The 26,703-nt window shown below is 39.9% G+C and overlaps 2 protein-coding genes across 2 annotated transcripts; both read left to right on the forward strand.

Annotated features, from left to right (window-relative positions):
- Positions 1-17,070: 17,070 nt before the first annotated feature.
- Positions 17,071-18,870, forward strand: LOC113693494 (uncharacterized). Its single transcript, XM_027212026.2, has one exon. The coding sequence runs from the start codon at positions 17,071-17,073 to the stop codon at positions 18,868-18,870; it is 1,800 nt and encodes a 599-aa protein (XP_027067827.2).
- A 4,623-nt stretch (positions 18,871-23,493) lies between these two features.
- On the forward strand, positions 23,494-24,840 carry LOC113693493 (uncharacterized). Its single transcript, XM_027212025.2, has one exon. It carries the CDS (start codon positions 23,494-23,496, stop codon positions 24,838-24,840), a length of 1,347 nt encoding a protein of 448 aa, XP_027067826.2.
- Positions 24,841-26,703: the final 1,863 nt, after the last annotated feature.

A 26,703-nucleotide genomic window follows, 5' to 3' on the forward strand; every position in this document is an offset into this window, starting at 1 on the left:
GAAATTCTTTGAAGGAGGGGAGATTGTAATACCCCAACTTTTAGGATACTATTGTTATTTAGTCTCAAAGAGGATATTATGATTTCTTTATTTAAGACATTGTTTGGTTTTAAAAAAAAAGAAATCCGGGAAACCCTAAATTCTGATCAAAAACCCTAGTTTACTTGTGACTACCCGGTTTTCCTAAATCCCTTATATTTTAATCGAAACCATAATTGTAGCCAATGGAATTGTAAAATCCCTCATATTTTTCTTAAAATTCCTTTTATTTAGCATTTATTCGTTTCTAATAGCTTTACTACTCATTCACACCCTCAGTAATTACAATCCACCATAGAATCAAGGGTTTTCCCTTTAGGTTCTTCGTTCGGGTAAATTAGGGATTTTTACGTATTTTGACCGCATGCTCACTCGGTGAGATGTGTGCACTAAATTTGATGATTAAGAGTGAGTTTTAGATGATATTAAGTGTTTGATTAGAAGTAATAACCATAAGATAGTGAATCATAACTGAAAACCCTAGTACGTGTGAAATAAGAAAAATCGGGTTGAACCGAAGTGTACCGTTCGTTACCGACTGAGTGCACCACTTGACCCATACTTTATTACCTTCATCTCCTTATTATTAATTGAACAAAATCATACCTAAATATCTTCTTAAGCCAACCGAAATTGTGGACCAAAATAAGAGAGAGAAAAGAAAATTTTAAAAGCTAATCTCATCACGACAAGTGGCAACCATTCCATGGTTGTTTGACCAACTTAATTCCTATCTTCTTATCTTTCTTCTTAGATGATTTTTCTTCATTTCTTGCTGGTCTTGGTCGTGGCTTTGGAGGGAAAAAACAAGAGAAAGAAACCACAATCCATCTTGAGTTTGATCCACTTAAGTGAGAAAACAAGAAATCTAAACCGATTAATCACTAGTTTGGGAAATTGGGAAGCTTAAGGAACCAAAAATTTCAAGGAAAAGTGGAGGATCTTTCATGCAAGCTCTTGTCTTGAGGTATAATGGCTGATCAACCTTTCTTTCTCCATTAATCATGATTAAGTTGGGTATTAATGTTAGAATTGTGCTTGTGATGCTTGTTTCAAATGGTTTTGATGATTGGAGTGATGATTTTGAGTTAGGGTTTTGATTGATTCACTTATACTTCTTGTGGTTTAGGTGTTATATGATGTATATATATGGTATATCATCTTGTAAAGGAGAAAGTAGTGGTAGTTGTAAGGTAAAAATGTGACTTATAGCTTGAATATAACAAAATTCCAAATTTCTGGAATTTGAAGCTTCAGTTCTGCCCGGTTCCAGTTCATTATAAAACATGAAAGTTGTATAGAATGATGCTTTATAGTTTCCTACAAAATTTCAGCTCAATTGGAGCAATTTAGCCTGTGAAAAGATGAAAATACCCTGACTGCACAGTTTTGACAGTACACTTAGTTGGTTGTGTTTGTTCACCTTGATACGTACTGAACTAGCTTTTGGTCAAAACATGAAAATTTTAGCCCTATGTTTCAGCTTTCTAACGCAACTGAAAACAGCCCAATCGGACTTTGGTAGCCTGAGTTATTATCGTTTACAGATAATGCGGTTAACTAGCCCGAATATGAGATTTTGGTTCTGTAATCCGGACTTTTGACCTAGATACACTATGAACTGGACTGAGTGGTTTTCATCAAAGTTGTAGAACTCTGTCTTAGCTTCGAAACAGTATTAATTGTATCCCAATCTAATAAGCGTAGCTTCGGTTGTGTTCGTTACGCTAAGTGGCGGAAAATCTGTCTTTTGATTTAGGCCTTACATTTCATTTCCGGACATGTACCTAGTTTAATTTTGTATTTGAATGACTTTAAACCTATTGAACGGCTATTAAAATGAGGTTATTTTATGTGTGACTGCGGGACTGTTTGAGGAAAATATTGAAGCCATAAATGGCTGGAAAATAGGTAAACACAAGGGACATGCCGCCAAAGTTTCACTAGAGGACTAACCTAGCCTTTGGAGTTCTAGTTCTATATTTTGCAAATGTGACTGGAATACACTAAAAACTGGGTTGAGGTGTCTTCATGGAAGTTGTAACCTTTTGTTTAAGTTTCGAGACACTACCTAGTACATTTTGATCCGATAACCACAGCTCCAGTTATGGGCAAAATTGTGTAACCCGTTTTGTACCATTTTCATTTTCACGCACGCGCACGTGCATTTCTCAACCGTTTTTGCCGTTTTAGACCGTTTAGGTCTATTTTTGTTTTTTTGTTACCATTCCAGCTGTTTTGGCCAATTTCGACATTCTTTTGACCTTAACGTCATTTTTGACCATTTTTTTATTATTTTTGACCGTTTTCGACCGTATTCGATCGTTTAAGTTATAAATTGCTATTGTATGGCTGTTTCACTTATGTGTATATAATCTGTCAATACAGATTGTGGGGCTTTTGATGGTGACGGTCAAGCTCAGTGAATTGTATCATTTTTCGTGCCAAGCTTTATCAAGTGAGTAATTGGGTTGTTATTGATGTGGAATTGTTAAAGTGCTTTGTATATGTTAAATGGGTACTTAGGCGAGGGTGTACTTTATCTCACTCGACCAAAGCCCATCCTTTGTTTTGATTTTCTATGTGAGAATACATGCCTTATGTTGAGTATCACCCTTTTGCTGTGTGCTGATGAGGGTGAGTACATGATTTGAGTATCACCCTTTTGCTGTGTGCTGATGGGGGTGATTACATGACTTGAATTGAACCCCATTTGCCGTGTGGTATTTGGGGTAAGTACTTTGTTGTGTACTTTGTTGAGATATACCATCTATTGAGAGATCGGATATCTCAGGGTTTGGTTCCAGCCGGGTTCCAAGGGTTAGACAAACTACTCGAGCCAGTTGGAGCTTGGTCGAAGATAGTTCCATGCTAAACTTGGGATTTAGTTCCTTGTTAAAGCTTTGACGAAAGCTAAGTTATTTTGTTTCGCTCGAGCTGGTTTGTGCTGTTGACTGGCCAGCGGGGGTTGATAAGATGAACGGGGAAAGTTAAGTGGAGTCTACGGACCATGAGTACTTTGGTTGACGGAGTGTCAACAGGCGTTCAAACTCGGGGAATTGAACTGGCTTTGGAGCCACCCGTATCTTACCATTGTGATGTTACTTTTCTGTTATTGATGTGAAATATCCTAATTTACTTGTTTAATTATGTGAGTTTACATTTTTACCCCTGGTTATTCACTAAGCATATAGTTTACCCATTCTATTTGTTTTCCTTAGCAGGGGGCCGACGCGGGGATCGCTCGCGAAGGTGTTTAGTGTTTTGATTATAGATGAGTTGAACTTGTACTTGTTGTAAGTTGACGAGTAAGATGTATATAGTTGTCATGGTGATTGTAGTTATCAGCTTTTCTAGGGTTTACTTTCTGGTACTCGTGATATGCAATTCGTGGAGAATTGGATGTAATATTTGGGATTTATCTTGTAATTCATTTGAGGACTGTAGTGAGTGAGTGAGTCCCGGCTAGAGCTGGGCAGGCGACCCGCCGAACCCGTTGGTTCGCCTTAGGGTAAGGTGGGGGCATTGTAGACACCAAATTTTTAATAATTTGTATGTTTTTTTTTATTTCTGTTTTAGTGATAATTCCTATCTATTTTTATTTGTTAATTTCATGATTTTTGTTTTAGACTGTTTGCATTTGTATAGCATTTTAGATCATTATTATCTATTATTTTATTTTTGTTTTTCATTTTTGTATTTGTTTTTTCCCTTTTAGCTATTTATTTTTATTTTTAGGCTTTTAGCACAAAAAATTTGTCAAAAGAAAAATTAGGCATGAAAAATGTGTTTTATTTCTTTTATTGTTTATTAATTGAAAAAAGAAAAAATCATTAATCAGGCACGGGAAAAATCTTAGTTTGGTTTTATCTTTCGTTACTAGTTTTGTGTTTTTTTATTTAAATTTAAATTATCATTTTTGTATTGCTGTTTACTAAAAAAAAAAAAGGGGGGAAAGTCTATATTTTGGTTTCGGCTGCAGCAAAAAGGATTTGCAGCTACATTTCTCCGCTATTTTATTTTGGCCTGGGGTTGGCTCCGTTCGATGGATATAGTACACACCATCTGGCTTCATCCAGACCATCGTGGATAGGGTTCAGTTTTGGGGTTCCCATATAAAAGCAAAGAGGGACGGCAAGAAAGGAAAAAGGAAAGAAAAATAGAGAGGAACGACAAGAGGGTTTTAGGAGGGTTTTGACGGCTGATTGAGAGAGAGCCGAGAGATAGAGAGAGCTAGAGAGGTGACGGTTGAGAAAAGGCGAGGGAAACAGAAAACTCTGGAGAAAAGAGCAAGGAGTGGGCAGCTGAGAGAGGAGCGACTAGGGTTTTAGAAGAAAAAGAACGTAGCTTGCGCTAGGGAAGAAAGAAACCAGAGGGAGGAAAAAAGAGAGGTCCTGGCGGCTGGAGTTTGAGAGAGAATCAGAGGAGGGGGGTTGACGGCAGAAGCTTGAACATGTTTGGCAAGGGATAGGAAGAATCCCATGGGTAGCGAAGATTTGTGGGAGAAACGAAGCAAAGAGGCAACTGAGCAAGCTTCGGCCGAAAGAAAAGGCTGAGAAGAAAGAAGAACGCTGAAAAACTTAAGCTTTCTCCAGATCAGGTTCTCCTTTTCTTTTTGATCTTGCCATTTCAGTTCCTTGTTCCTGTTTCAGTCCGCCACTTCTGTTTGTCTTTACAGCCTGTTTTACGTTTCATTGTGTCTCTTTAGTGCGTGAGCATAGGATGTTGTTTTGCTGAACTTTGTTTTGTGTGGCCTTTGGGGAATGTTAAGCTACGGAAGCTGCAGAAAGTAGCAATGAAATTGTAGAAAAGCTTCTAACTTTTTATTGTTCTTTATTCAGATTTTTTTTGGCATATATAGATCTAGATTTGGGTTTTGTTCGGACTTGGTTTTGGGGGGGGCAGGCATGGCTGTCTTCTATAGAGTTGTATCATGGCTTCTTGCTTGAATTTATTGGCTGATGTTTGTGTTTGAATAAGCAAACCCAGAAAATGACATAAAACTTCGGGCGGTGTTTCTTTCTTGCTGTTTACTTGTGATAGTGTTTAGTGGTTCTTGTTTTTTCTACTATTTTTGTTCTTAGTATCTTGTTTGTGTCAAGGTCCGAGCTTTTGCATGTTTTCTTGAATGTTTGGTTTGGCATTTCAAAGCAAGAGTTAAAGATTTTTGCTGCAATTGTCGTTCTGCTGTTATGGAAAACCACTGCTGCACTTTGTGTTGCTAGCAATCACCAACCCAGATTTTTCTGACTCGATCTTGCAAACAAAAAAGTGTAATATTTGGCTTGGTTGATGAGTGGAGGTGTGTCTTATGGTTGTTTATTTTAAAAGCTGATTGTTTATGGGGGATGTGTTCGGGTGGATAGTAAATTGGAGCAGACAGCAGGTTGTATTGCAGAAACTTCCATCGTAGCCTTGCATGAATAGATTGCAAAAAATTTATTTTTCCGTAGCTTGCATGGAGTTGACATAGAAATCTTTCCCTATGCTGGTTTTCGTTGTCTTGTATGCAATGAGGCAAAGGGAGGGGCTTAGTGAGAACTTGGGTTTGGTTCTGGTTTGTTGCATGTGTGTTAAATTTTGCTGTGCATGTAGTTGCTGAAATCTCAAGGTGTTCGAAAGTTGTAGGAACTGTCAAGGTTTGCATGCTCTTTTTGTCCGACTTCTTGTGCTTGAATCTAAGGTTTTGTGTTGCAAAGTGAGGGGATTAATTGGTAGGTTTGTTGCTTAATTTAAAGGTTGGATGTTTGGTTGAAAGAGTTTGGATCAAAGTTGCGTGTTTGGATCTGCAATATGTGTTCAAAAATGAAATTTTACAGCAAGGAATGTAGGAATGAATTCGGGTTTGCCAGTTTTTCTCATCTCCCCTTGGTTTGCATGTCTAAACTAATGTTTTATGATGGTTTTGGAATCTAATATGAGCTCCCTGAATAACTATTGAAGTTGTAAAATCACAGAGAAATGAGAAAATTTTTTGCTGCACTTTTGTTTTTGCTGTTATAAAACTCTTGCTGCACTTTGTGTTGTTAGCGGTCACCAATCTGGATTCTTCTGATTTGATCTTGCAATGAAAGTGAATTATTTGGCTTGATTGATGATTGGGGGAGTGTCTTATGATCGTTTGATTCAAAAGTTGATGTTTTGTTGGTAATGTTTGGGTCGGTTGATGAAGCACAACAGAAAATGTTGCAGAAACAGGTTTTCCTACGTGGGTTGCATGCTTTTGCATGAAAAATGTCCAAAAGAATAGCACTTTACTCCCCTTAGCTTCTGTCTATGCTATAAAGGCCCAATCATGTTCTCATTTCTTGCAATTGGGTCCTAAAGTAATTGTAATTTCAACCGTTACTTGACCCTTTCTTTACTCTTGGACCCTTGAAGTTCTTAAAACGTTTTAATTGGGTTTGAGTGCTTGATTAATGTTTGCAATTGGGTCCTTGGTGGGTCCCTTTCTTGGAAACTATGCATTATTTGATTTCATTTAAGTTGCAATTAGGAGGGATTTGGTGATTTTGTTTTACTTCACTATTTAATTGGTGCCTTGACCCTTTTATTGTTTTGAAGCTAATATTTCCTTCATTTCATTACCATTGCAAGGGAGGTAACCTCTATCTCTTTGAGTTATTTCTCCTACGTGCCCTTACGTGTTATATGTGAACATGCATGCTTTAATTCGCTTTTCATTTTATGTTTAATTGCCTATTTTGTTTTTCTTTTTAATGAGCAACATTGAAGGCACTTGAATGCCAAATTTGTAATAGTTAGGTATTTATTTTATTTATTTTGTTCCGTTTCCCCTTTTTTAGATTGTAGTAGGGCTCCCCTAATGTAATAGATAAGGCTTTCTTTGCTTTATTTGCCCTGTGTGATTTGCATGCTTACGTGCTACGTGTTACTTGCTTTCTTAGGGCCTTGCATCTAGATACCATGCTTATGTGTTATGTGCTACATGTGATTTATGTGTTTATTTTGCTTTATTAGCCTTTACATGATTTATTTGATTTGTAATGAATGTGTGACGTCACCACACTAGTCCAACGCTAGTTGTGGCCACCTTTCCCGAATCCACACTAGTCCAATGCTAGTTATGGCCCTTTTTGTTCCGATTTCCCACTAGTCCAATGCTAGTGAGGATCCATAGACATGGGCTAGTCCAATGCTAGACCCTTAGGGACCTCTCTCGCTAGATCATGTTTGTGTGATTACATTACACTTCATGCATATTTCTTCATTTTTTAGGACCTTTATCATTTTCACATAATAATATTTCCCCTAATAAAATATCCCCTTACCCCCTATGTATGTAACATTCAGATTTGCATCTCATTTAGGAAATTAGGGGGTAGATTAGTGCATTTTGCCTGATTAGACTAGGGAAACCCCTTGGATATGGGATGTGGACGAGTTTGGCTTTTCCTAGCCTTAGCACGCTCGTATTCCCTCTGTTAAAGGGAACATTGAAAAGTCACAAGTGTAAATCCCCCCACCCATTATGATGCATTCCTTTAGGTCATACACATTTGTATATTATTATTTCCTTTACTTTTTCTTTCGAGTCTCATGATTTACATTATTCGTGACCTCTCCAAAGAGTCATTATTGGGCGTCACAATTAATGTGATTGGCACCATTCAAGCTTTGAAGAGAAATTTTGCCCCCGACATCCCTCTAGGTTTAAGGTTTGCATTCATATAGTACATCCAAATATGATAATTCTTTGGTTAAAACAAGAAAATCTTTGACTAAATCACGCAACTAGCCTTGGCTAGGTCGAAGAGGTGCCTTGGATTTTTATCCTTGCCTTCCCCTTCGTCAAATGTGACTCCTGAAACTTTTTCGTTGGTTTACGTAGATTTGGAGTCGTTTAAAAGGGGTTTTTTTTCATTTTTTCTTTTAAATTTTCATTTTTAAGGTGACTTGGTGCACCTTAACTCTATACCAAGTGGCGACTCCATTTTTCATTCAATAAACCCTTTTTAAACTATATTTTGGGTCAAATCGTCGCATTTTCATGTCCCATTAGACCCATATTTTTCTTCATTTTCCCTTGTAAATCAAAATTCATTTTCCAAAACAAAAATTCACCTTTTAAAACCATTTCTTTATTTTTATAAAAATGGGGCGCGACAGCTGGCGACTCCACTGGGGAATTAGAGAGTCCGAGCAAATTTGATTTAGTCAATCTTTTTCTTCTTTTAACCTTTCCATATATTACATTTGGATGTTTAGGATTGCATTGTTTTCCTTTTATTAGGATTTTTGTATTTCACGCGTATCAACTCACTCCCTCGCCCCTTTCCGTACGATTGTTTTGATAGATGAATGGTTTATGTATGTGATTCTGCGCTTTGCATTGAATTTGGGTGGGGGACATCACCCTAGAGCCTCGCGTTGGTTCTTGATCCCTCCCTTCCAAAAAGGAGCACTAGCATACGCGTATACGCTTTATTATTTATCCCTCCTTTATTTTTCTTTTAGTGGCTTGTCACGCCACTCCACCCTATTAGGATTAGGTGACCCACTTCGACATGTGATCGCGACACGACGTGTGCGTAGCATGATCCGAGGGGTCACTCAATCTTCCTCTTTAAACTTTGGGTTGATAGCCTTTAGTTTTTAGTCGAAGGTTGAGGTTTTTTTTTAGATTCACCCGGACATGTAGCCGTGACACGACGTGTGTGTAGCAATGTCTGGGGAATCGCTCGAGCCACCGACAAGGAACCTTGGGGGTGATGACCTTTGGTTTCCAAGTCTGAAGGCTCGGGGACCTAAGCTTATCGAGTCTAGATGCATTAGTGAACCCCAACCTCATGCATCCATATTAGAATTGTCTGGGGTAGAGTCTGCCTTAACCTATTAGGGACACCGTTCACGAGGGGAGGGATCCAACCCCTTCATTCTTTTTTATTACTTTATCTCTTTGTATTGCTTTGCTACAATGTGTTATGTGTATTTATCTTATTAAACTAACCTTTCGTGATTTGTGTCTCCATTGCATTCATTAGCCCTAGGAAATAAGAGTCCTGGCGTGGCACTCTCTAGGAGCCTACCCCATTTGAATGTGACACGTTTAAATTCAACGCTTCTCATGCGTAACATGAATACATTTCATTCTAGGCTCACCCCGGCGTACAAAAAGGGTCCCTTTAGGTCATGTTTCATTTTGTGTAATGCATGTATGCTCGCTTTGATAAAATGGCATCATGCATAAACCCTAGAGGGAATGCCACTTAGGGAATCCCACATTAGGACAAGCCAACCCTATATCCCCGTGGGTATTTAACCCTATCTTGGGATTTGCACGTTTAAATTCATGTTAACCAGAGAAATGGGACCTGTAGGTAAGGTATTTGACTCCGGTTTTGTTTCTAGATGGAAAGTCCTCGCCGAGTTCAACAGATATTAGTAGTACCACCGGAGGTACAAAGATGGCCAACGTTGCTTTCACCCAGTGAGATTAACCAAATAGCCGGTCGATTAGGACACATCGGGGATTTCAAGGACATTAAGTCCGACGGCTATTTGGTAGAAGCTTTGGTGCATCTATGGGACCCCACTTGTTCCGCTTTTAGACTAGGAAAAAGGGAAATGACCATAACAATTGAGGAGGTCGCCGGATTTCTCAATTTGCCGATTCAGGGAACTGCCGTGATATTTCCGTTAGTGTCTAACAAAGCCGAATTTTGTCGTTTCATCGGGTTAAAGGAATCAGCTATACGAGGGTCGGACCAAAATATAGAGGCAAAGTTCTTATTTGATCGATTCGCTTTAAAGGATGGGTTTGAGAGGCACCTAGGAGATTTCTCGTTCACTTCCAAGGAAATCTGGGAACGAAAGAGAGTATGGGTATACGGGTTGGTTATGGCTGGAACCTATTTTTTCCCTAGAAAAGACAAAAAGATAGCCTTTAAGCTCACTAAGATCTTGTACGACCTATTTCTAGGAGTGAAAGATAAACAGCGTTCTATTATACCGACTATTTTGGCCGATATTTTCATAGCCTGCAGTACTTGTCAGAGAGGGAAAAAGTTCTTCTGTGGTTCAAATTGGATTCTACATGTATGGGGTATGGAGCACTTCATGAGGCGATCGTCTATTCCCGAGGGTCTACCAATGGCTACGTACAACTGGATAACTACACACCATAAAAGGGTTAACAGAGAGGGTCTGCCATATAATGCATCTGAGTTTGTGGATTTCTTGAAGAATATGACTGATCAAAATATTAGATGGGTATTGGATTGGACCAATTGTATCAAACCTGTTCTTCACACTCAAGCATCCGAATTTGTTCTTTTACTGGGTACCCAAGGAATCACCACATACACCCCAAAGAGGTTTCTTAGACAGTTAGGACGCACCCAAGAAGTCCCGCCTGCACTTGATATGAAAGAGTTTACCATTATTTTTGATGAAGAAACATGCCCAAACCAATTCCCTATGAAAGATCGGATTATTGAGGCATGGGTGAAGCTATCCGATGATGAGAGGTTTAAATACGTCCCGGAACTCAAGCAAAAGGGATTGACCACTCCACAATACGAAGACTGGGTAAGAAGGTCCGCTACACAAGGAACACAAGATGAGCCAGCCGAAGAGGTGAAAAGGTTGAAAGCTGTTATCGAAGCAAAGGATAAAGAAATTCTGCAATTAAGTGAGTCTGTCGAGACATACAAAGGGATAGCGGAGCAAAACAAGCAATTATATGAAAATGAACGAGAAAAGGTCAAGAGCTGAAAAGGAAGTGCGGAGAATTGTATGACCAAGCTGAACATGTTAGAGTTCCATATGCTAGAGAAACTAGGGACTCTGTATTAGATAGGCTCAGAAGTTTTGGCAATGTTGTACGGAATCGTCTTCGTGACATGATGTAAATATTGACAAGCCTTATCAATGAAAGCGATTTCTCTTTCGCACTTATTTAGCATTGTTGTCAAAAACAGGTTTGTGTTACGGGTCCCATTTCGAAGGTGTTGCATCATACTAGGCCTACCCTTGGCGCAAAAAGGGCCCCCCAATAGGACATGCATCCAAATTTTTTGGATATCTACTAACTCTTGTCTTTTTCTTTTTCTTTGTTTTATTTTTGTTGGAAAAGCTAAGCCAGGGCTAAATCTAAAAGCAAGTCATTTCATATTTTCAGGTAATATTTAAACATAGCTTCTCGTCGGAGCCCCATCATAACGCGATCCCGCAGTAGAGCCCAGAGGAGTCGTGTAAACATGAGTTCACAACCGAAACAATCGGACAGGTCTGCTACTACCGCCCAGCCTGAGACTACGAGTTTGGGGGTTCAGCTAACCGAAATGCTCACTAAATTTGGTGAGATGGCTACCGAGATGACAACCCAAAGAAAGTTGATTGACGAGCTAATCAGCAGCGGAGTTCAACCCGAACCTGTACCTGTCAGACAGCCTGAGCAAGAGCCATTTGTCATACCTTCGACTCAAGCCACTGTTACTCCACCCTTCCCTATTCCACCCGAAGAAACTTTCACCTATCCTACCACAAACTTGCCATACACTTACCCCTCTAATCCTCCATTTTTTCCTACTCATATGCGAGGTCCACAACCCCACGTCACATCAAATATACCACCTGAGCCACATACCTTCTATCACCCTGCTGCTGAGCCATCCTGCCAGACCATACTGTTCAAACCAAGCCAAAAATGGGGGAATCTTCCGCTCCCGTTGATATGAAGCTGCTTAAGCGCCTTGACCGTTTTGATGAATTTATGAGGAAAAGTCAAGGATTAAACAAGAAAGGAGTTCTGGATTACGACGAGCTTTGCCTTTTTCTGAATGTGCAGTTGCCTGAGGGGTTCAAAACCCCTAAATTTAACAAGTATGATGGAACAGGCAATCCCAAAACACATCTCCGGCTGTTTGCTAACAAGTTGGGAAAGCCTGTAGACGACGAGAATTTGCCTGCCTTTAAGGTTATTCCCCGAAAGTCTGGAGGGGGATGCACTCGACTAGTACTCCAACCTGAAGCCCAAAGAAGTAAAAACCTGGATTGACTTGTCCAATGCTTTTGTGAGGCAGTACGAGTATAACTACGAGCTGGCTCCGACACGAACCACGTTGGAAGGAACGAAGAGAAAATCCTCCGAGGATCACAAGACTTATGCCAAGAGGTGAAGAAAAATAGCTGCAAAAGTCGAGCCACCAATGACCGAGGATGAAATTATCCGCACTTTCATTAAGGCACATGATCCGCCGTACTTTGAAGAAATTTTCCGCATGACTGGATGCTCGTTTGCCGCTATTGTCAATAAGCTTGAAGAGTTCGATGACTTTGTAAGAGTTGGAAAGATTGTTAATGTCTCTGCTCTCAAATCCCAGTTGGATGCTTTACAAGGACAAGGGAGTAGTGGGAAAAAGCTGCAATTGAAGAAGAAAGAGGGGGAAGCTGCCTTCATCTGGGATCAAAACCCTACACCAAGACCCCGATTTCAACGCCAACCAACATATTCACCTTATCCCTACTATCCAAGTCCTCACTGTGAGAGCCCGTAATTTTTGTTTTTAAAGTACTAAGTTTTATTTTTCTTTTAATTGCACGTTTTTCCACATTTCATTGATTTGAAAAATTGTGAAAATAATTTTTATTAGTAAATAGAGTTTTTAGGTGATTTTTCTAGTATCGGATAGTTTTTGAAAAATTTAGAACGTATAACGGACGTGGGACCCGCTAATGCGAAAAGTTCGGAAAAATTCGGCCAGTTAGGTTAAGTTTTGGATACTGGGTTTAATTTATTGGGTGTTATGAGATATTTAGAGGTACCAAGTGCATAGGTGTGAGAAAGACAAAAACAAGTTAGGCATGAATTAATGAGAGGGACATGTGTCACCATATGATTAAATCTTGTTTTGACTTACTATTCAACCTTTTACCAATTACTAAATAAAACCAAAAATTGACCAAATATCTTCCATTTTTCTTCAAGCTTGGCTGAATTTCTCTCTAGGAAAGGAAGAAAGAAAACCTCTTCAACTTCTTGATTCTCTCTTGCTCAAATCCAAGAATTCAACCATCTAAACTTGTTATTCGTAGTTTTGATGATCACAAAAGTTCGTTTATAAAGACAAACAAAGTGAACACTTTGATCAGATCTGATGGAACAAAGAAAGCATATATTTGTTTATCTCCTGACTACGTTGCTTTGGATGTGGCAAACAAGATTGGAATAATATGAATGAATTCAGTCATTGTTTTGTTCCGATCAAAGATACTGTCATTTAAGTATGACAATTTTGCTATTCTTGGTATTTTGAAATGTATCTAACCTTCTTCGATTATAAGTGTCTTTACATATCAAAGAATCAGGTATGAATAGGTCATGAAATGCAATTCAACCAAAAGAAGAAGCAAAAACAGGACACTCACGTCGGACGGCCGAAAGGAATCTGTCGGACGTCCGAAAGGATAAAGAGTATCAAGAAGGAAGCTCTGTCGGACGATCGTGAGGAAGCATCGGACTTCCGGAAGGATCGGACGCTTGCCATCGGACGCTCATCAACCGCATCGGACGTCCGAAAAATTCCAAGATAACTTGCTAGCTCTCGGCCTACGATCGGACGCTGTGTTGTCGGACGACAAAATCATATCGGACGTCCGAACTTCAACTTGGCTGTTTTCGGACGATTGGTTCGGACGATGACTTGATCGTCGGACGTCCGAAAGCCCCAACGGCTAGCTGACCTTTCATCTGCCTTCTATCCGTTGGAAGCTTTAATGAAACCCATTTCTGTTCCCCTTTAAAAACAGAATGCTCTGAACGAAGGAAGAACTTTTGCACACTTTGTTTACAAGATCTCAAGAGATATTTTGGCTAGAAAATAGTCTCCAAGACAAGATTTGTTTTAAAGTGGTGTGAATTTCTGGTGAGCATTTCTTTTGTGGTTGAAAGGATCTTTAGTGTAGCTTTGTTGAGGGTTTTCTGAGTGATTGTAAAACTTCTTAACTTGACTAAGTGAGGCTTAGGGCAAGGAGGAAGTGCTCCCTCCATTGTACATCTAGTTGATCTTCTTTCATCAAAGAGAAGTTGCTCTTCCTAGTGTGTGGTCTTCAAGTTTGAGGACAGCTTGGTAGACACTTGGTTTGATTCCCTAATTTACTTTTCTGTTTAATAAAATTCTCATTACTTGTCTATACTTGTGTTTCTGATCAATATTGCATCTTGTCTTCTAATCTACTTGGTTGATCATTACTAGAAAAGAAGGTAAATTTTTATTAAAGAAAAAGTGCATAAATTTGGTTAAGATTTTAATCAACCCAATTCACCCCCCTCTTGGTTGTTTGTGGGACTTACAAAACTTGTTTTTGTTCCATAGAAACACTTAAAGGAGTGATAGTGAGTTGTTTTGTGGAGTTATTTGGAAAGCTAAGAGGATCAATAACTCTCTCTCTCTTGTTTCTAAGGTAAGTTGTGAAGAACCACTTTCCTTCCTTGATTGATGCTTAAATCATGCTTAGTGGTAGTATGAGATGCCATTTTATGGATTATATTTCGAGTTGTGGTTGAATTGATGAACTTTTATATTTTTTGGGGATTTTTCTGTTTTAATATAAGCATGATTGTGTGGCTATCTATGATGATTGGAAATGGTAGATAATGACTCTAGGAGGTGGAAAAAGTGATTAATTGCAACCACTTTCTGGTTTGGAAGAAATTTCAGAAAATTAGGGTTCTTGAGGGAACATTCTGTCCGAATTTTTAGCTCCTAGTTAGAGGCCGAATTGGCCTTGGCTTAAAACATGAAAGTTGTAGGGAATGACATTTTAGAGGTGTCTACAAAATTTCAGGTCAATCGGAGTAGTGTATAATGAGAAAGTCAAAATTACTATTGCTGTTCTGGTTTTACCCGAATGTAAGAATTGCGCCTGTAATTGGTTGTTTTGGCTGGACTTGCTTCCGAATTGGTTGTTGAGGCCTTCTGATGAAATTTATCCCTATCTTTTAGCTTCAAAATGGTGGGTCTTGTACCCTCATCCGATAATCGTAGTGAAATTGGTACCATTACCGCAAAATGAGGACAAAAACTGTTTTTTTTTCAGGGCCAAAGCTAGTTACATTTCCGAAATTTCTGGTTTCCTTTAATGTTTGTATATGCTTATGGAACCCTATTGGGGTCGTATTTGGCATTGGTTTATGACTTGTAAGTGAGTCTTATTGTGTTTATTTGAATAGTTTTAGGGCTTGACTTTTATTTCCGGTCATTGTCCTAGCTAACTTTTATACTTGGATAACTTTGAGCCTATTGAATGGCTGTGGTGATGAATGTATGTTGAGTATGCCTTTGGGAGTTGATTGAGGAAAATAATGAAGCCTTGATGGCTGGAAAAGTAAGAAATTTAGGGGAAGTGCTGTCCAATTTTCTAGGCCGTTTGGTTCCTTTAAATTTGAATTGACTTTTGATAGAAATGAACGGCTTTTGGGTTGTTTGAGCCTAGGACTTCATGTTACCTTTTCGTTCCAAAAAATCATGTTTTGCACTCTTGCATTAGTAGTTTTTGGCGAGGCCTACGACTAGTGGTCGAGCCTCACTTGTGCATTCTGTTTACTCGATTTTGGATCTGAAATCTTCAATTGTTTTACTTTGGTTCGTTTAGGGTTTCTTGGCGATTAAAGCCAGTTTGAAGTGAAACCTTTTGGAAGTATCCGTACTTGGACCGGTGAGTGTACCACTCCCCTCCATTGTTGTTTAACTTGATTTCTGCTCTGCAATCTGTTTAATTTGTTTGAGACGAGGGTGTACTTTATCACACTCGTTCCCTTGTCTGTTCATATGCCAATTTTGGTGTCAATCTGAATCTGTATCTGTATCTGATATCTGTATCTGTATCTGTATCTGTATCTGTATCTGTTCGGATGTCGTTTGGAAACTTGTAACCAACGACCTTTCTGTGACCTATGAGCTCAAATCCTGTGGCTAAGTTATTTGAGTCGGGCCGGCAAGGGCCTGGACGATTAGATAACGAACCACGGTAGTATGTTTTTGGGATCTTTGGGTATTGAGACCCTTGATTCTGGTATACTCGAGTATTACCATTTCTGTTTCTGTAAGGTGAGCGGGCCCGGTAAAGGGGTGTTTGGTGGACGAAATTTGGTGTAAAGTGGGGTCTACGGACGCGTTGGTTCTATATACGTTGACGGAGAGTCAACCGGCTTGGATCAAGTACTGCGCTGGAAAACTGGCTCCTGAGAGCCACCTGTATCCTTCCTATTTGAGTCCTTGTGTTTACCTGTCTTACTTTATAGCGGCATGTGTATCTGATTTGTATAACGTGAAATGCCATGATTTTTCTGCTACATGTTTGGTACCTCATTGGGCGTAAGCTCACCCCCTCCTCGTTATCTTTGTTTTCCTTACAGGAACCTCTTTTGGAAATCATGATTTTGAGAAGCGAGTTGAGCTAGTTAGATATTCTTTTGCTCTTTTGTATAGCTCCTCGAGAGTGAGCAAACTCTAAATGTATTTCGTTTCACTGGTTCCCTTTGATTTGTAAACCTAGCGACATGTATATATGAAAGTGTTTTTCCCATGTGATTTTGGTAAGTTACTTTTAAGCTTGGCGGTCTTCAATTGTTCAATTCTTTTTGGGTCCTATCGCGCGTAATATAGGATTTGTGTGATTCTACTCCGTAGTTCTGGCGAGAGCTGGGCAGGCGGTCCGCCGAACCCTTTGGTTCGCCTTAGGGGAAAGTGGGGCTGTCACACTCACCCTGTCTACAACACCAATATTATCCATCCTAGACCTCGCCCAAATTAAACCAACCCGCCTACAGCCCCTTTCCAAATATCCCAACCTAGCTTTTAACAAACTCGTCCTCGACCCCCTTACCATCAAAGAGTTCCCCCACCGAACATACCCACCTATAATTATCCCCAACCTACTGAAGCCTACAATAAAAATCACACCCGAACCTTCACCAACCTTGGCAGGCCTTTGGATCAATTGTATGAACAATTAAAGGCTGCCGGTAAAATAGGCGTGATTCCCCCTCCAACTTACCCGTATGGCATGCCGGCTGGGTATAATCCACAAGCTACTTGTGCTTATCATTCAGGAGCACCTGGTCACTCCACGGCCAATTGTCGACTCCTTAAACATAGAGTTCAAGACATGTTAGAAGCAGGGGAAATCGTGATTAGAAAAAGAGAAGAGCAAGGACCGAATGTGAGCAAGAACCCCTTGCTGGAGAACGCTGATACTGTGGGAGTTATTACGGATGAGGAGGAATTTGAGGAGTTTGTCCGAAGCGTGTCAAATAAGACAGAAGTATTTGGGATAATGGACCAACCATTTGTGATAGAGGAGGCATCGTATGAGGAAGACAAAAAGCCCTTCATTTTAGACCTAACCCCATCTGAAAGTGCGGCCTTAGAACCTGTAGTAATTGAATTCCCAGAACAAGCACCAGTTTTAAGCCTACGACAAGTGCCCTGGAATTATAGTGAGCCCGTTTTGCAAATCGGAGGAAAACCAGTTTTGAAAGAAGAAGTGTCTGCTGTTATGAGGTCAGGGAGGATTACCAGTCCATCCGCCGCTAGTGCCCCAGTCCAAGGAAGCAATTGTGAAGCGACTACCAAACCTGCAGTGACCGAAAAAGAAGCGTGGGATTTTCTCAAGAGGCTTAAGAGAAGCGAATACAATGTGGTTGAGCAATTGAACAAAATGCCTGCCCAAATTTCTATCCTAGACTTGCTTTTCACCTCAGACTTGCATAGGGATGCATTACTTGAAGTGTTGACTAAGGCTCGTATTCCCAAGGATATTTCGGTTGACAATTTCTCGCACATAGTTGGGAATGTACTGACTTCCAAACAAATCACCTTTTCTGATGAAGAGCTGCCTGCGGAAGGAACTGGTCATAACAAGGCTTTGTATGCAACTGTGAGGTGCAATGGAAGAATGTTGCCTAAGGTACTGATCGACAATGGGTCTGCCCTTAATATTTGTCCTTGGAGCACATTGGTCAAATTAGGGCTGCAAGATGTCAAACTAAAACCCTTAGAGACCGTAGTTCGAGGATTTGACGGAGCCCAAAGAGAGTCCCTAGGAGAAGTAAATTTAGTGGTCGAAATGGGGCCCGCTCAATTTCAAATAGCCGGCCAAGTTATGCATTTTCCTAGTGTCTACAATGTTTTGCTCGGACGGCCGTGGATCCATAGCTCGGGCGCTGTACCCTCTTCCCTGCATCAAGTGCTGAAATTTGTGGTGAACGACCAACTGGTAACCATTTTTGCTGAAGAAAATTGCATTGTAATCGCTGATTCCGAGCCTGAGGAGGATGGTAACCGAAATGCTTCAGTGTCTTCTTATCGTATAGCTGATATTGTCTCTGTGAGTTGGATAACGAGCGAGGAGTCAAAAGACAAAAGGGTTTTGCCAGCGGCCAGTGTTATGATGGCCAAGGAAATGATTCGTGGAAGATATGAATTTGATAAGGGATTGGGACGCAATCTGCAAGGCATTCTGAAGCCCGTGGAACTCATCGAAAAGAAGGACCAATTTGGGTTGGGATTCCGTCTGACTACCAGAGATATACAAGAGATGAAAGCGTACAAAAGGGCAGAAAAGGAAGGCAAGTTAGGTGCGCTAGAAATTCCGCCATTACGCTATACCTTTCCAAAGCCAGCTGAAGTCATTACATCTGAGTTTAGCTCAATTGACGAAGTGGAGACAAGCTTGACTCATTTGTTTGTGGGAACAATATCCGAAAATGGCCCGTCAGATGATGCCGAATTCCCAGACAATCCCGAAGGAGCTATACACAACTGGATCGCCGAGTACTTCCCCGTGCGAAAGAAGTTTCGGTAAATCTACAGGGGGTTGTCATTTGCTAAAGTTCATGAAAACTTTTTCTTGCATATGTAAATAGTTCAATGAAAGTGTGACGCCCCGAAAAAAAAATGAGTTTGAGAACCCGGAAATTTTCTAATTTTCTAGGGTTTATTTTTTTTAATCGCCCGCCTTTTCTATATTTTCTTGATTAGAAAAATTCCCCAGATAAAGTTTATGAACAAAGATAGTTTTAAAATGATTTTTCTAGTATCAATTAGTTTTTGAGAAATTAAGAGCGTATTTTGAACGTGGGACCCGCTAGTGCGGTAAATGCATTATATTTTTGACAACTTGTTGGAATTTTGTATTAAGTGATATTATTTTACAAGGTGTTAAGATATTTGTCTTGGAGAGACAAGAAGATAATCTCAAACTTAAAGGGTGACAAGTGTCACCTTGTTATTGAAGGTTGGACTTTGACATTTGACCATCTTACTACCTTTACCAAATAAGTACCAAATTGATCCAAAATTACCTTCATTCTTCATCATCTTGGCTGAGCTTCACAAGGAGAAAAGAAAGGAAAGCTTTCATCTTACTTCTTCATTTCTTGCTCCAATCAAACAATTTAACCGATTAAACTTGGATTTGCTCCATCAAAACCTTTCTCTTGGTAGTACTAAGGTGTGTAGTGAAGTGGTTTGAGAAGCAAAGGTGCTAAGTTGGGTCTTTTCTTGGGTTTGTAAGGTAAGTGACTAAGGAACCTTTCCTTTGATCTTGATAATGTTCAATTAGTGATTGGTAGTGGTTGAATAAGTGATTTTATGGTTGATTTCCTGATTTTGGTTGAAAATGATGAAGTTTTATAATTATTAGGGATTTTTCTGTTTTCATATGAACATGCTTGTGTGGCTATATATGATGATTGGAAATGATGTTTAAGGACTCTATGAGGTGGAAAAAGTGATTAATTGCAATCAATTTCTGTTTTGGAAGAAATTTCAGAAAATCAGGGTTTTGTGATGAACATTCTGTCCGAATTTTTAGATCCTAGATAGAGGCCGAATTGGCCTTTACTTAAAACATGAAAGTTGTAGGGAATGACAGTTTAGAGGTGGCTACAAAATTTCAGGTCAATCGGAGTAGTGTGGAATGAGAAAAGTCGAAATTACTATTGCTGTTCTGGTTTACCCGAAATTGGGATTTGCGACTGTAATTGGTTGTTTTGGCTGGAATTGCTTCCGAATTGGATGTTGAGGCCTTCTGATGAAATTTAGCCCTGTTTCTTAGCTTTCAGTTGGTTTTGGAATTTCTGGATTTGGACTCGGATAGCATGATTTATGATGTTTCCGCTAGAATACGATCTGTGAATCTGTTTTTCCGGTTCTGGTGTAGTTTCTTGCATTTTTGACCTTGTTACACTCAAAACTGGGTTGAGTGACCTTCTGTAATATTGTAGCCCTACCTCTTAGCTTCGAAACGGTGGATCTTGAACCTTCATCCGACAATCGTAGTGCCTTTGGTACCATTACCGCAAAATGACGTCAAAACTGTTTTTCTGGTTTTGAGCTTAACTTTCATTTCCGGACTTTTCCTTAGCTTGACTTGTACTAGTACTACTTGGAGCTTGCTGAATGGCTATTGGATGAACTTAGTTGTGTGTGTACCTTTGGGACTGGCTAAGGAAATAATGAAGCCATGATGGCTGGAAAAGTAAGCAAATTTAGGGGAAGTGCTGTCCGAACTTTTAAAGGACTTGTTTGCATTGAGTTTGTGATCTAAGACTTGGATTTGAGCAAGGCAATAATATATGATGGATGGTTTCTGAGCCATGGAGGTGAGTGACCTCAAACTATTTCTGAAGTTATTTATGAATCGTTTCCTGCATTATTTACTTTTGAGCTGTTTCCAAAGTTACTTTTGTACCGTTTTCTTGCATTATTTACCTTTAAACTGTTTCCAAAGTTACTTTTGAACTGTTTTCTTGCATATCATGCGTGCTTGCATGTGAGTGTTCCTTATTTGCTATATTTTCTTGACTTCATGGCTTGTATTATTGATTGATAACGTGTTAAGTGCTTTGAATGATTTCCAAAACAAGCTTTCTAGGCGAGTGTGTACTTTATCGCATTCGACTTAAATAACTGTGCAATTTTCAAGGACTTAATTATTGAAATGCTAGTTGTGCATGATGTAAGCCTTTTGGGCTGAACTGGCCATTGCCCCTTGTTACCGGTCGTCTCGAGCCAGAAACGATCTCGGTCGGGCGATTAGGGACTTGGGTGAACGTTTGGTATACTCGAATATTACCTTTGTAGGTTGGTGGAGGTTGGTGGAGTTTGGTGAATGAAATGAATGACCAAATGAGCGAGGGGTTTATTTATAAAAGAAAAGAAAATGCATTTTTCAAAAGTTTGAAGGAAGGAGGAAATGTCAAGAGAACGAACTTATCTTTTTCATGAATGTTACTATCGCTTTCCATTGTAAATGTTTCTTGAATTATTGATACTCCATATTTACTGTTTTGCAAATGTTGTAGTTGTTTCTGGACTTATCATTTGATTTATGACATCATTGAAATGAACTATTGTGAAACCGATTTGATTACTGATTTTTCTGGTTACTCGCTGAGCTTCTAGCTCACCCCAAAAAATGTTTTATTCCCCTCCACAGGGCTCAAGGCGAAGGAAGGGCTTGTTGTGCTTATTCACGTGAATGGAAGGCCTATATTTTGTACAATTTGGATTTGGAATCATTTGATGTATAGTTGGGAATTAGTTTCCGCTGCATTTGTGACATGTAATTATTGGAGACTTGGATGTATATTTGTGGACCATGTGATGTATATTTGAGGTTTATTCTTGTAATTCATTTGAGGACTTTAGTGAACGACTGAGTCCCGGCGAGAGCCGGGCAGGCGGCCCGCCGAACCCTCTGGTTCGCCTTAGGGGGAGGTGGGGCCGTCACAGAAAGCATCTTTTGCACTTACGTTTTAGCTTGTTTCCGCTTTGATTTGAAGTTTTATGAAAGTGCATAGTTTGTTTTATCATGCCGTTCATTCATGTGTCTATTTGCTTATTGTCTCGAATTTCTTAATTCTTTCAGATGGCCAAAAATAAAATTATTTGACCCTATGGATATCACTATTCTGGAATCCAATGATGACAATCTCTATATCACTCACGACTTGGAAGTTATGCAATCTAAATTATAAGACGAGAGTGATAGTGAGGAAGTGTTTGATTCTTTTTCAAAAGATCTTGAACAATATGAGGAGAAACCTAAACCGAACCTAGAAGAAACAGAAATTGTCAATGTTGGCACTGAGACTGAGGTTAAAGAGATACAAATCAGCATTCATTTGAACAAAAAATAGAAAGAGGAGATGATTGAATTTTTGTCTATGTTTCAAGATGTGTTCGCATGGTCTTATGATGATATGACTGGCATTTCGACGGATGTAGTGGTGCACAGATTACCTACAAACCCAGCTTTTTCACCAGTAAAACAAAGGCCCCGTAAATTCAAACCAGACATGAGCCTCAAAATAAAAGAGCAAATTGAAAAGCAGCTTAAGACTAACATTATCATTGTATCCCATTACCCTCTTTGGCTCTCAAACCCAGTTCCTGTTCCAAAGAAAAATGGAGAAGTACGAGTTTGTGTTGATTATAGGGATCTCAATAAGTCTAGCCCTAAAGATGACTTTCCTTTGCCAAATATCCATATCATTCTAGACAACACTGCCGGACATGAAATTGAGTCTTTTTGTGATTGTTTCGCTGGATATCATCATATCTTAATGGCCGAAGAAGATAGGGAAAAAACTGCTTTTATCACCCCTTGGGGAACTTTTTGCTATCGAGTCATGCCGTTTGGTTTGAAGAATGCCGGAGCTACTTATCAAAGGACTATGACTACATTGTTTCATGATATGATCCACCAGGAGATGGAGGTTTACGTGGATGACATTATAATCAAAACCAAGAAAGCCGATGACCATTTAATTGATTTAAGAAGGTTGTTTGAAAGGTTGCGGAAGTACAATTTGAAGCTAAATCCTGCGAAATGCGCCTTTGGACCACCAGCTGGGAAAATGTTGGGATTCATCGTTAGCAAAAAGGGCATAGAGATAGATCCGGCAAAAATCAAGGCAATTCGAGACATGCCAGTGCCAAAAACGCAGAAAGATGTGAAAAGTTTTTTAGGGAAGATTAATTTCATTGGAAGATTCATTGCCCAATTAATCGCTACGTACGAGCCACTATTCAAGTTGTTAAAAAAGAAAGTGCCATTGCATTGGAATGAGGAGTGCCAACAGGCTTTTGACAAGATTAAAGATTATTTACTGCAGCCTCCGGTCCTAGTGCCACCCAAACCGGGCCGGCCTCTGATCATGTACTTATCTGTGCTCGACGGAGCAGTAGGGTGTGTTCTGGGACAACACGATGATTCCGGAAGGAAAGAGCAAGCGATCTACTATCTTAGCAAGAAATTCACCCAGTATGAGGCTCATTATTCAATTATTGAGAAAAGCTGCTGTGCATTGGCCTGGGCGGCTCAAAAGTTGAGACATTACCTGCTAAGTCATACCACTTATCTCATATCCCGCTCCGATCCTTTGAAATACCTCTTGGAGAAGCCGATGCCAATTGGCAGATGATTCTTTCAGAGTTTGACATTGTTTTCACTTCGCAAAAGGCCATCAAGGGGCAAGCTATAGCCGATCATTTGGCAGAAAATCCAAAGGACGATGAGTATCAACCACTCCATACCTATTTCCCTGATGAAAAGGTTTTATTTGTTGGTGCCGTAAAAGATATGAGCGAGCGGTGCCCTGAATGGAGGTTGTTTTTTGATGGTGCAGCTAATTCTGTCGGAGCTGGAATCGGAACAGTTCTTGTATCTCCAGAAGGGAAGCATTACCCCGGAGCTGCTAAGTTGCAATTCGCCTGTACAAACAATATGGCCGAGTATGAAGCTTGTATTTTTGGTCTTAAAATGGCTTTGGAAATGGAAGTTAAAGAGTTGATAGCCTTCAGTGATTCAGATTTACTTGTGCACCAAACGTTGAAACAATGGATAACCAAAAATTCCAAGATCTTGCCATACCATTGTAATTTCCTCAATCTGGCTAGACAATTTCAAAGTTTGGAGTTCAGACATCTCCCACGAGCCCGAAATGCATTTGCAGATGCCTTGGCCACCTTATCTTCTATGATACAATATCCGGATGAATTAGGAATCGAGCCTATCCGGATCCAACTCCAAGACAAGCCTGTACATTGTTGGGTCGTGGACAAAATATCTAGCAAAAGCCCTTGGTACAATGATATTAAGGAGTTCATCAAAACCGGGTCTTACCCTCCAGAAGCTACTGCAAATGACAAGGGGTTCCTGCGCAAAATGGCCTCGAAGTTTTTCTTAAGCGGAGAGGTATTATACAAAAGGACCTCAGACTTGAACCTCTTAAGGTGCATCGATGAAGATGAAGCTCAATACATGATGAAAGAGGTGCATAGCGGTGTCTGCGGACCTCACATGAATGGACATTTGTTGGCGAAGAAAATTATGAGAACCGGGTATTTTTGGCTTACAATGGAACGCGATTGCATAGATTTTGTTCGAAGGTGTATTAAATTTCAAGTGCATGGCGACGTTATATGTGCTCCTCCCACCAAATTGCATAGCATGATTGCGCCATGGCCCTGCTCAATGTGGGGTATGGACGTGATCGGCACAATTGACCCTCCTGCTTCAAATGGACATCGATTTATATTAGAGGCAATTGAATACTTTACCAAGTGGGTTGAAGCAGAATCATTCAAGCACGTGACAAAGAAGGTGGTGGCAAATTTCTTAAGAGATCACATCATATGCCGATTTGGGGTGCCAGAAACACTGATTACAGACAATGCCAAGATCTCAACAATGACATGGTGGATGGGCTATGCGAACAGTTCAAAATCAGACATCACAATTCTGCCATCTATAGACCGCAGATGAACGGAGCCGTGGAGGCCGCGAACAAGAATTTGAAAAAGATCATCTGCAAAATGATTGAAAAACACCGTGATTGGCATGAAAAACTTCCTTATGCACTGATGGCATATCGGACTTCTATTCGAACTTCAACTGGGGCAACCCCCTATTCGCTCATGTATGGAATGGAAGCTATGCTGCCTGCCGAAGTCGAAATCCCTTCATTGCGAGTTTTAATGGAGGCCAAGTTGGAAGAGGCTGATTGGATAAAACAGCGTTTTGAACAACTGTCCTTGATTGATGAAAAGCGGCTTAATGCTATTTGTCATGGCCAATGTTACCAAAAGCGCATGGCCCGGGCCAACAACAAGAAGGTCCATTTGCGCACATTTGAAGAAGGCGACAAAGTGCTGAAGCGGATTTTGCCAGTGCAAGATGAGGCCAAAGGCAAATTTGCTCCGAATTGGCAAGGGCCATTCATTGTTCAAAAGGTATTACCTGGCGGAGCACTCATTTTGGCCCGAAATGGATGGACAAACATTTCCTCAACCTATCAACTCGGATATGTGCAAGAAATTTTTCATTTGATTATGCAAAACTTCTTTTAGAAATTCGTGCAAATGATGAAATACAAGTCAGGCCATCTTCTTTTACACTTGAAACATTCAATCCCTAGTTGTCCCTTTTGAGCTATCAGACTAATAATTTTCGTTTGGCAACCCCTGAGAATTGCAAACCCCACACTGGGGCAAGTTTATTGTGAAAAAGAGATGAAAAAGAGAAAAACCCCACACTGGGGCAAATTTAGTAAGAAAATACAATAAAAATGCAAAGAGAGAAAATCCAATCAAACTGGGGCAAAGTTTTCCTCAGTTTCGTTCAAAAATTGGAAATCATTTTAAAATGATGCAATCTCAGGTTATTTCACCCTTTTTATTCAAAATTTTTGCTTTCAAGCCTCAACTTTCTTGAAAAACCCCACCTGACCTCATTACAAAAGCCCAAAAGTCCTGGCTTTCGTCACTTGTTGTATTTCTATTAAGAAATTCGCTAATCAACTGGCACGTGATGTCCATAATGCCTTCACCTAAACTTCTAAGGGAAATGCATTTTACTGATGTCAGCAATCTTCAACTCACATGCTTGAGTCGATCATGACCGAGTTTTTCCCTCATTTTTTAGGTGAAAACCCGAAAGGGCACCTCACAAAAAAAATGAAAAAAAGAAGAAAAGAAAAGAAGAAAAACAAAACAAGAAGCAAAAAGGGTGGGGGGCAACCTTGGTGAAAACCCGAAAGGGCGCCAAGGTAGGGTTCTGCAACGAACGAGCAGGAGGAGGAACAACTGGTGACTTGGTTCGTTTGGGTTTCTCTTCGTTTTGTACCACTTCTGTCAATATTGAATTCCGGAACAAAGATATCCCGAGATTCGAATATGGTGTCTGTTGGCCACAACTGTTTCATTTCAGATACTCTTTTGCAAATACATTCCTATGGAATTCATTTTTCCTCAAATATTTGTATTCATGACATTTTCATGGGATTAGGCATGATTGTTTACATCCTTTTTGCATATTCATCCTTGCATGACATGTGAATTTATCATACATCATTTTTTCTAATCATTGAGTTTTAAAAAATGACAATCCCCCATGGTTTGTGCAAAGCATACGTTCGGATTCAGTCCTCTTTAGAAATGGTCGTGATTCAACGGAGACCATTACACAGATCTCATAATATGGCTGAAGGCATTCCCGGTCGGTCTGAGAAGAATCAGAGAGCCTTTGAAGTAATAAATCCAACTAAATCAGATACTACAGCCGAATTGGACAAAGGCATCAAAGGACTCATGTTTACACGATTCTCGAAGGGAACCGGGTCAAATGATG

The sequence above is a fragment of the Coffea arabica genome, chromosome 6c (genome assembly GCF_036785885.1).
Source record: "Coffea arabica cultivar ET-39 chromosome 6c, Coffea Arabica ET-39 HiFi, whole genome shotgun sequence".
Taxonomy (NCBI): domain Eukaryota; kingdom Viridiplantae; phylum Streptophyta; class Magnoliopsida; order Gentianales; family Rubiaceae; genus Coffea; species Coffea arabica.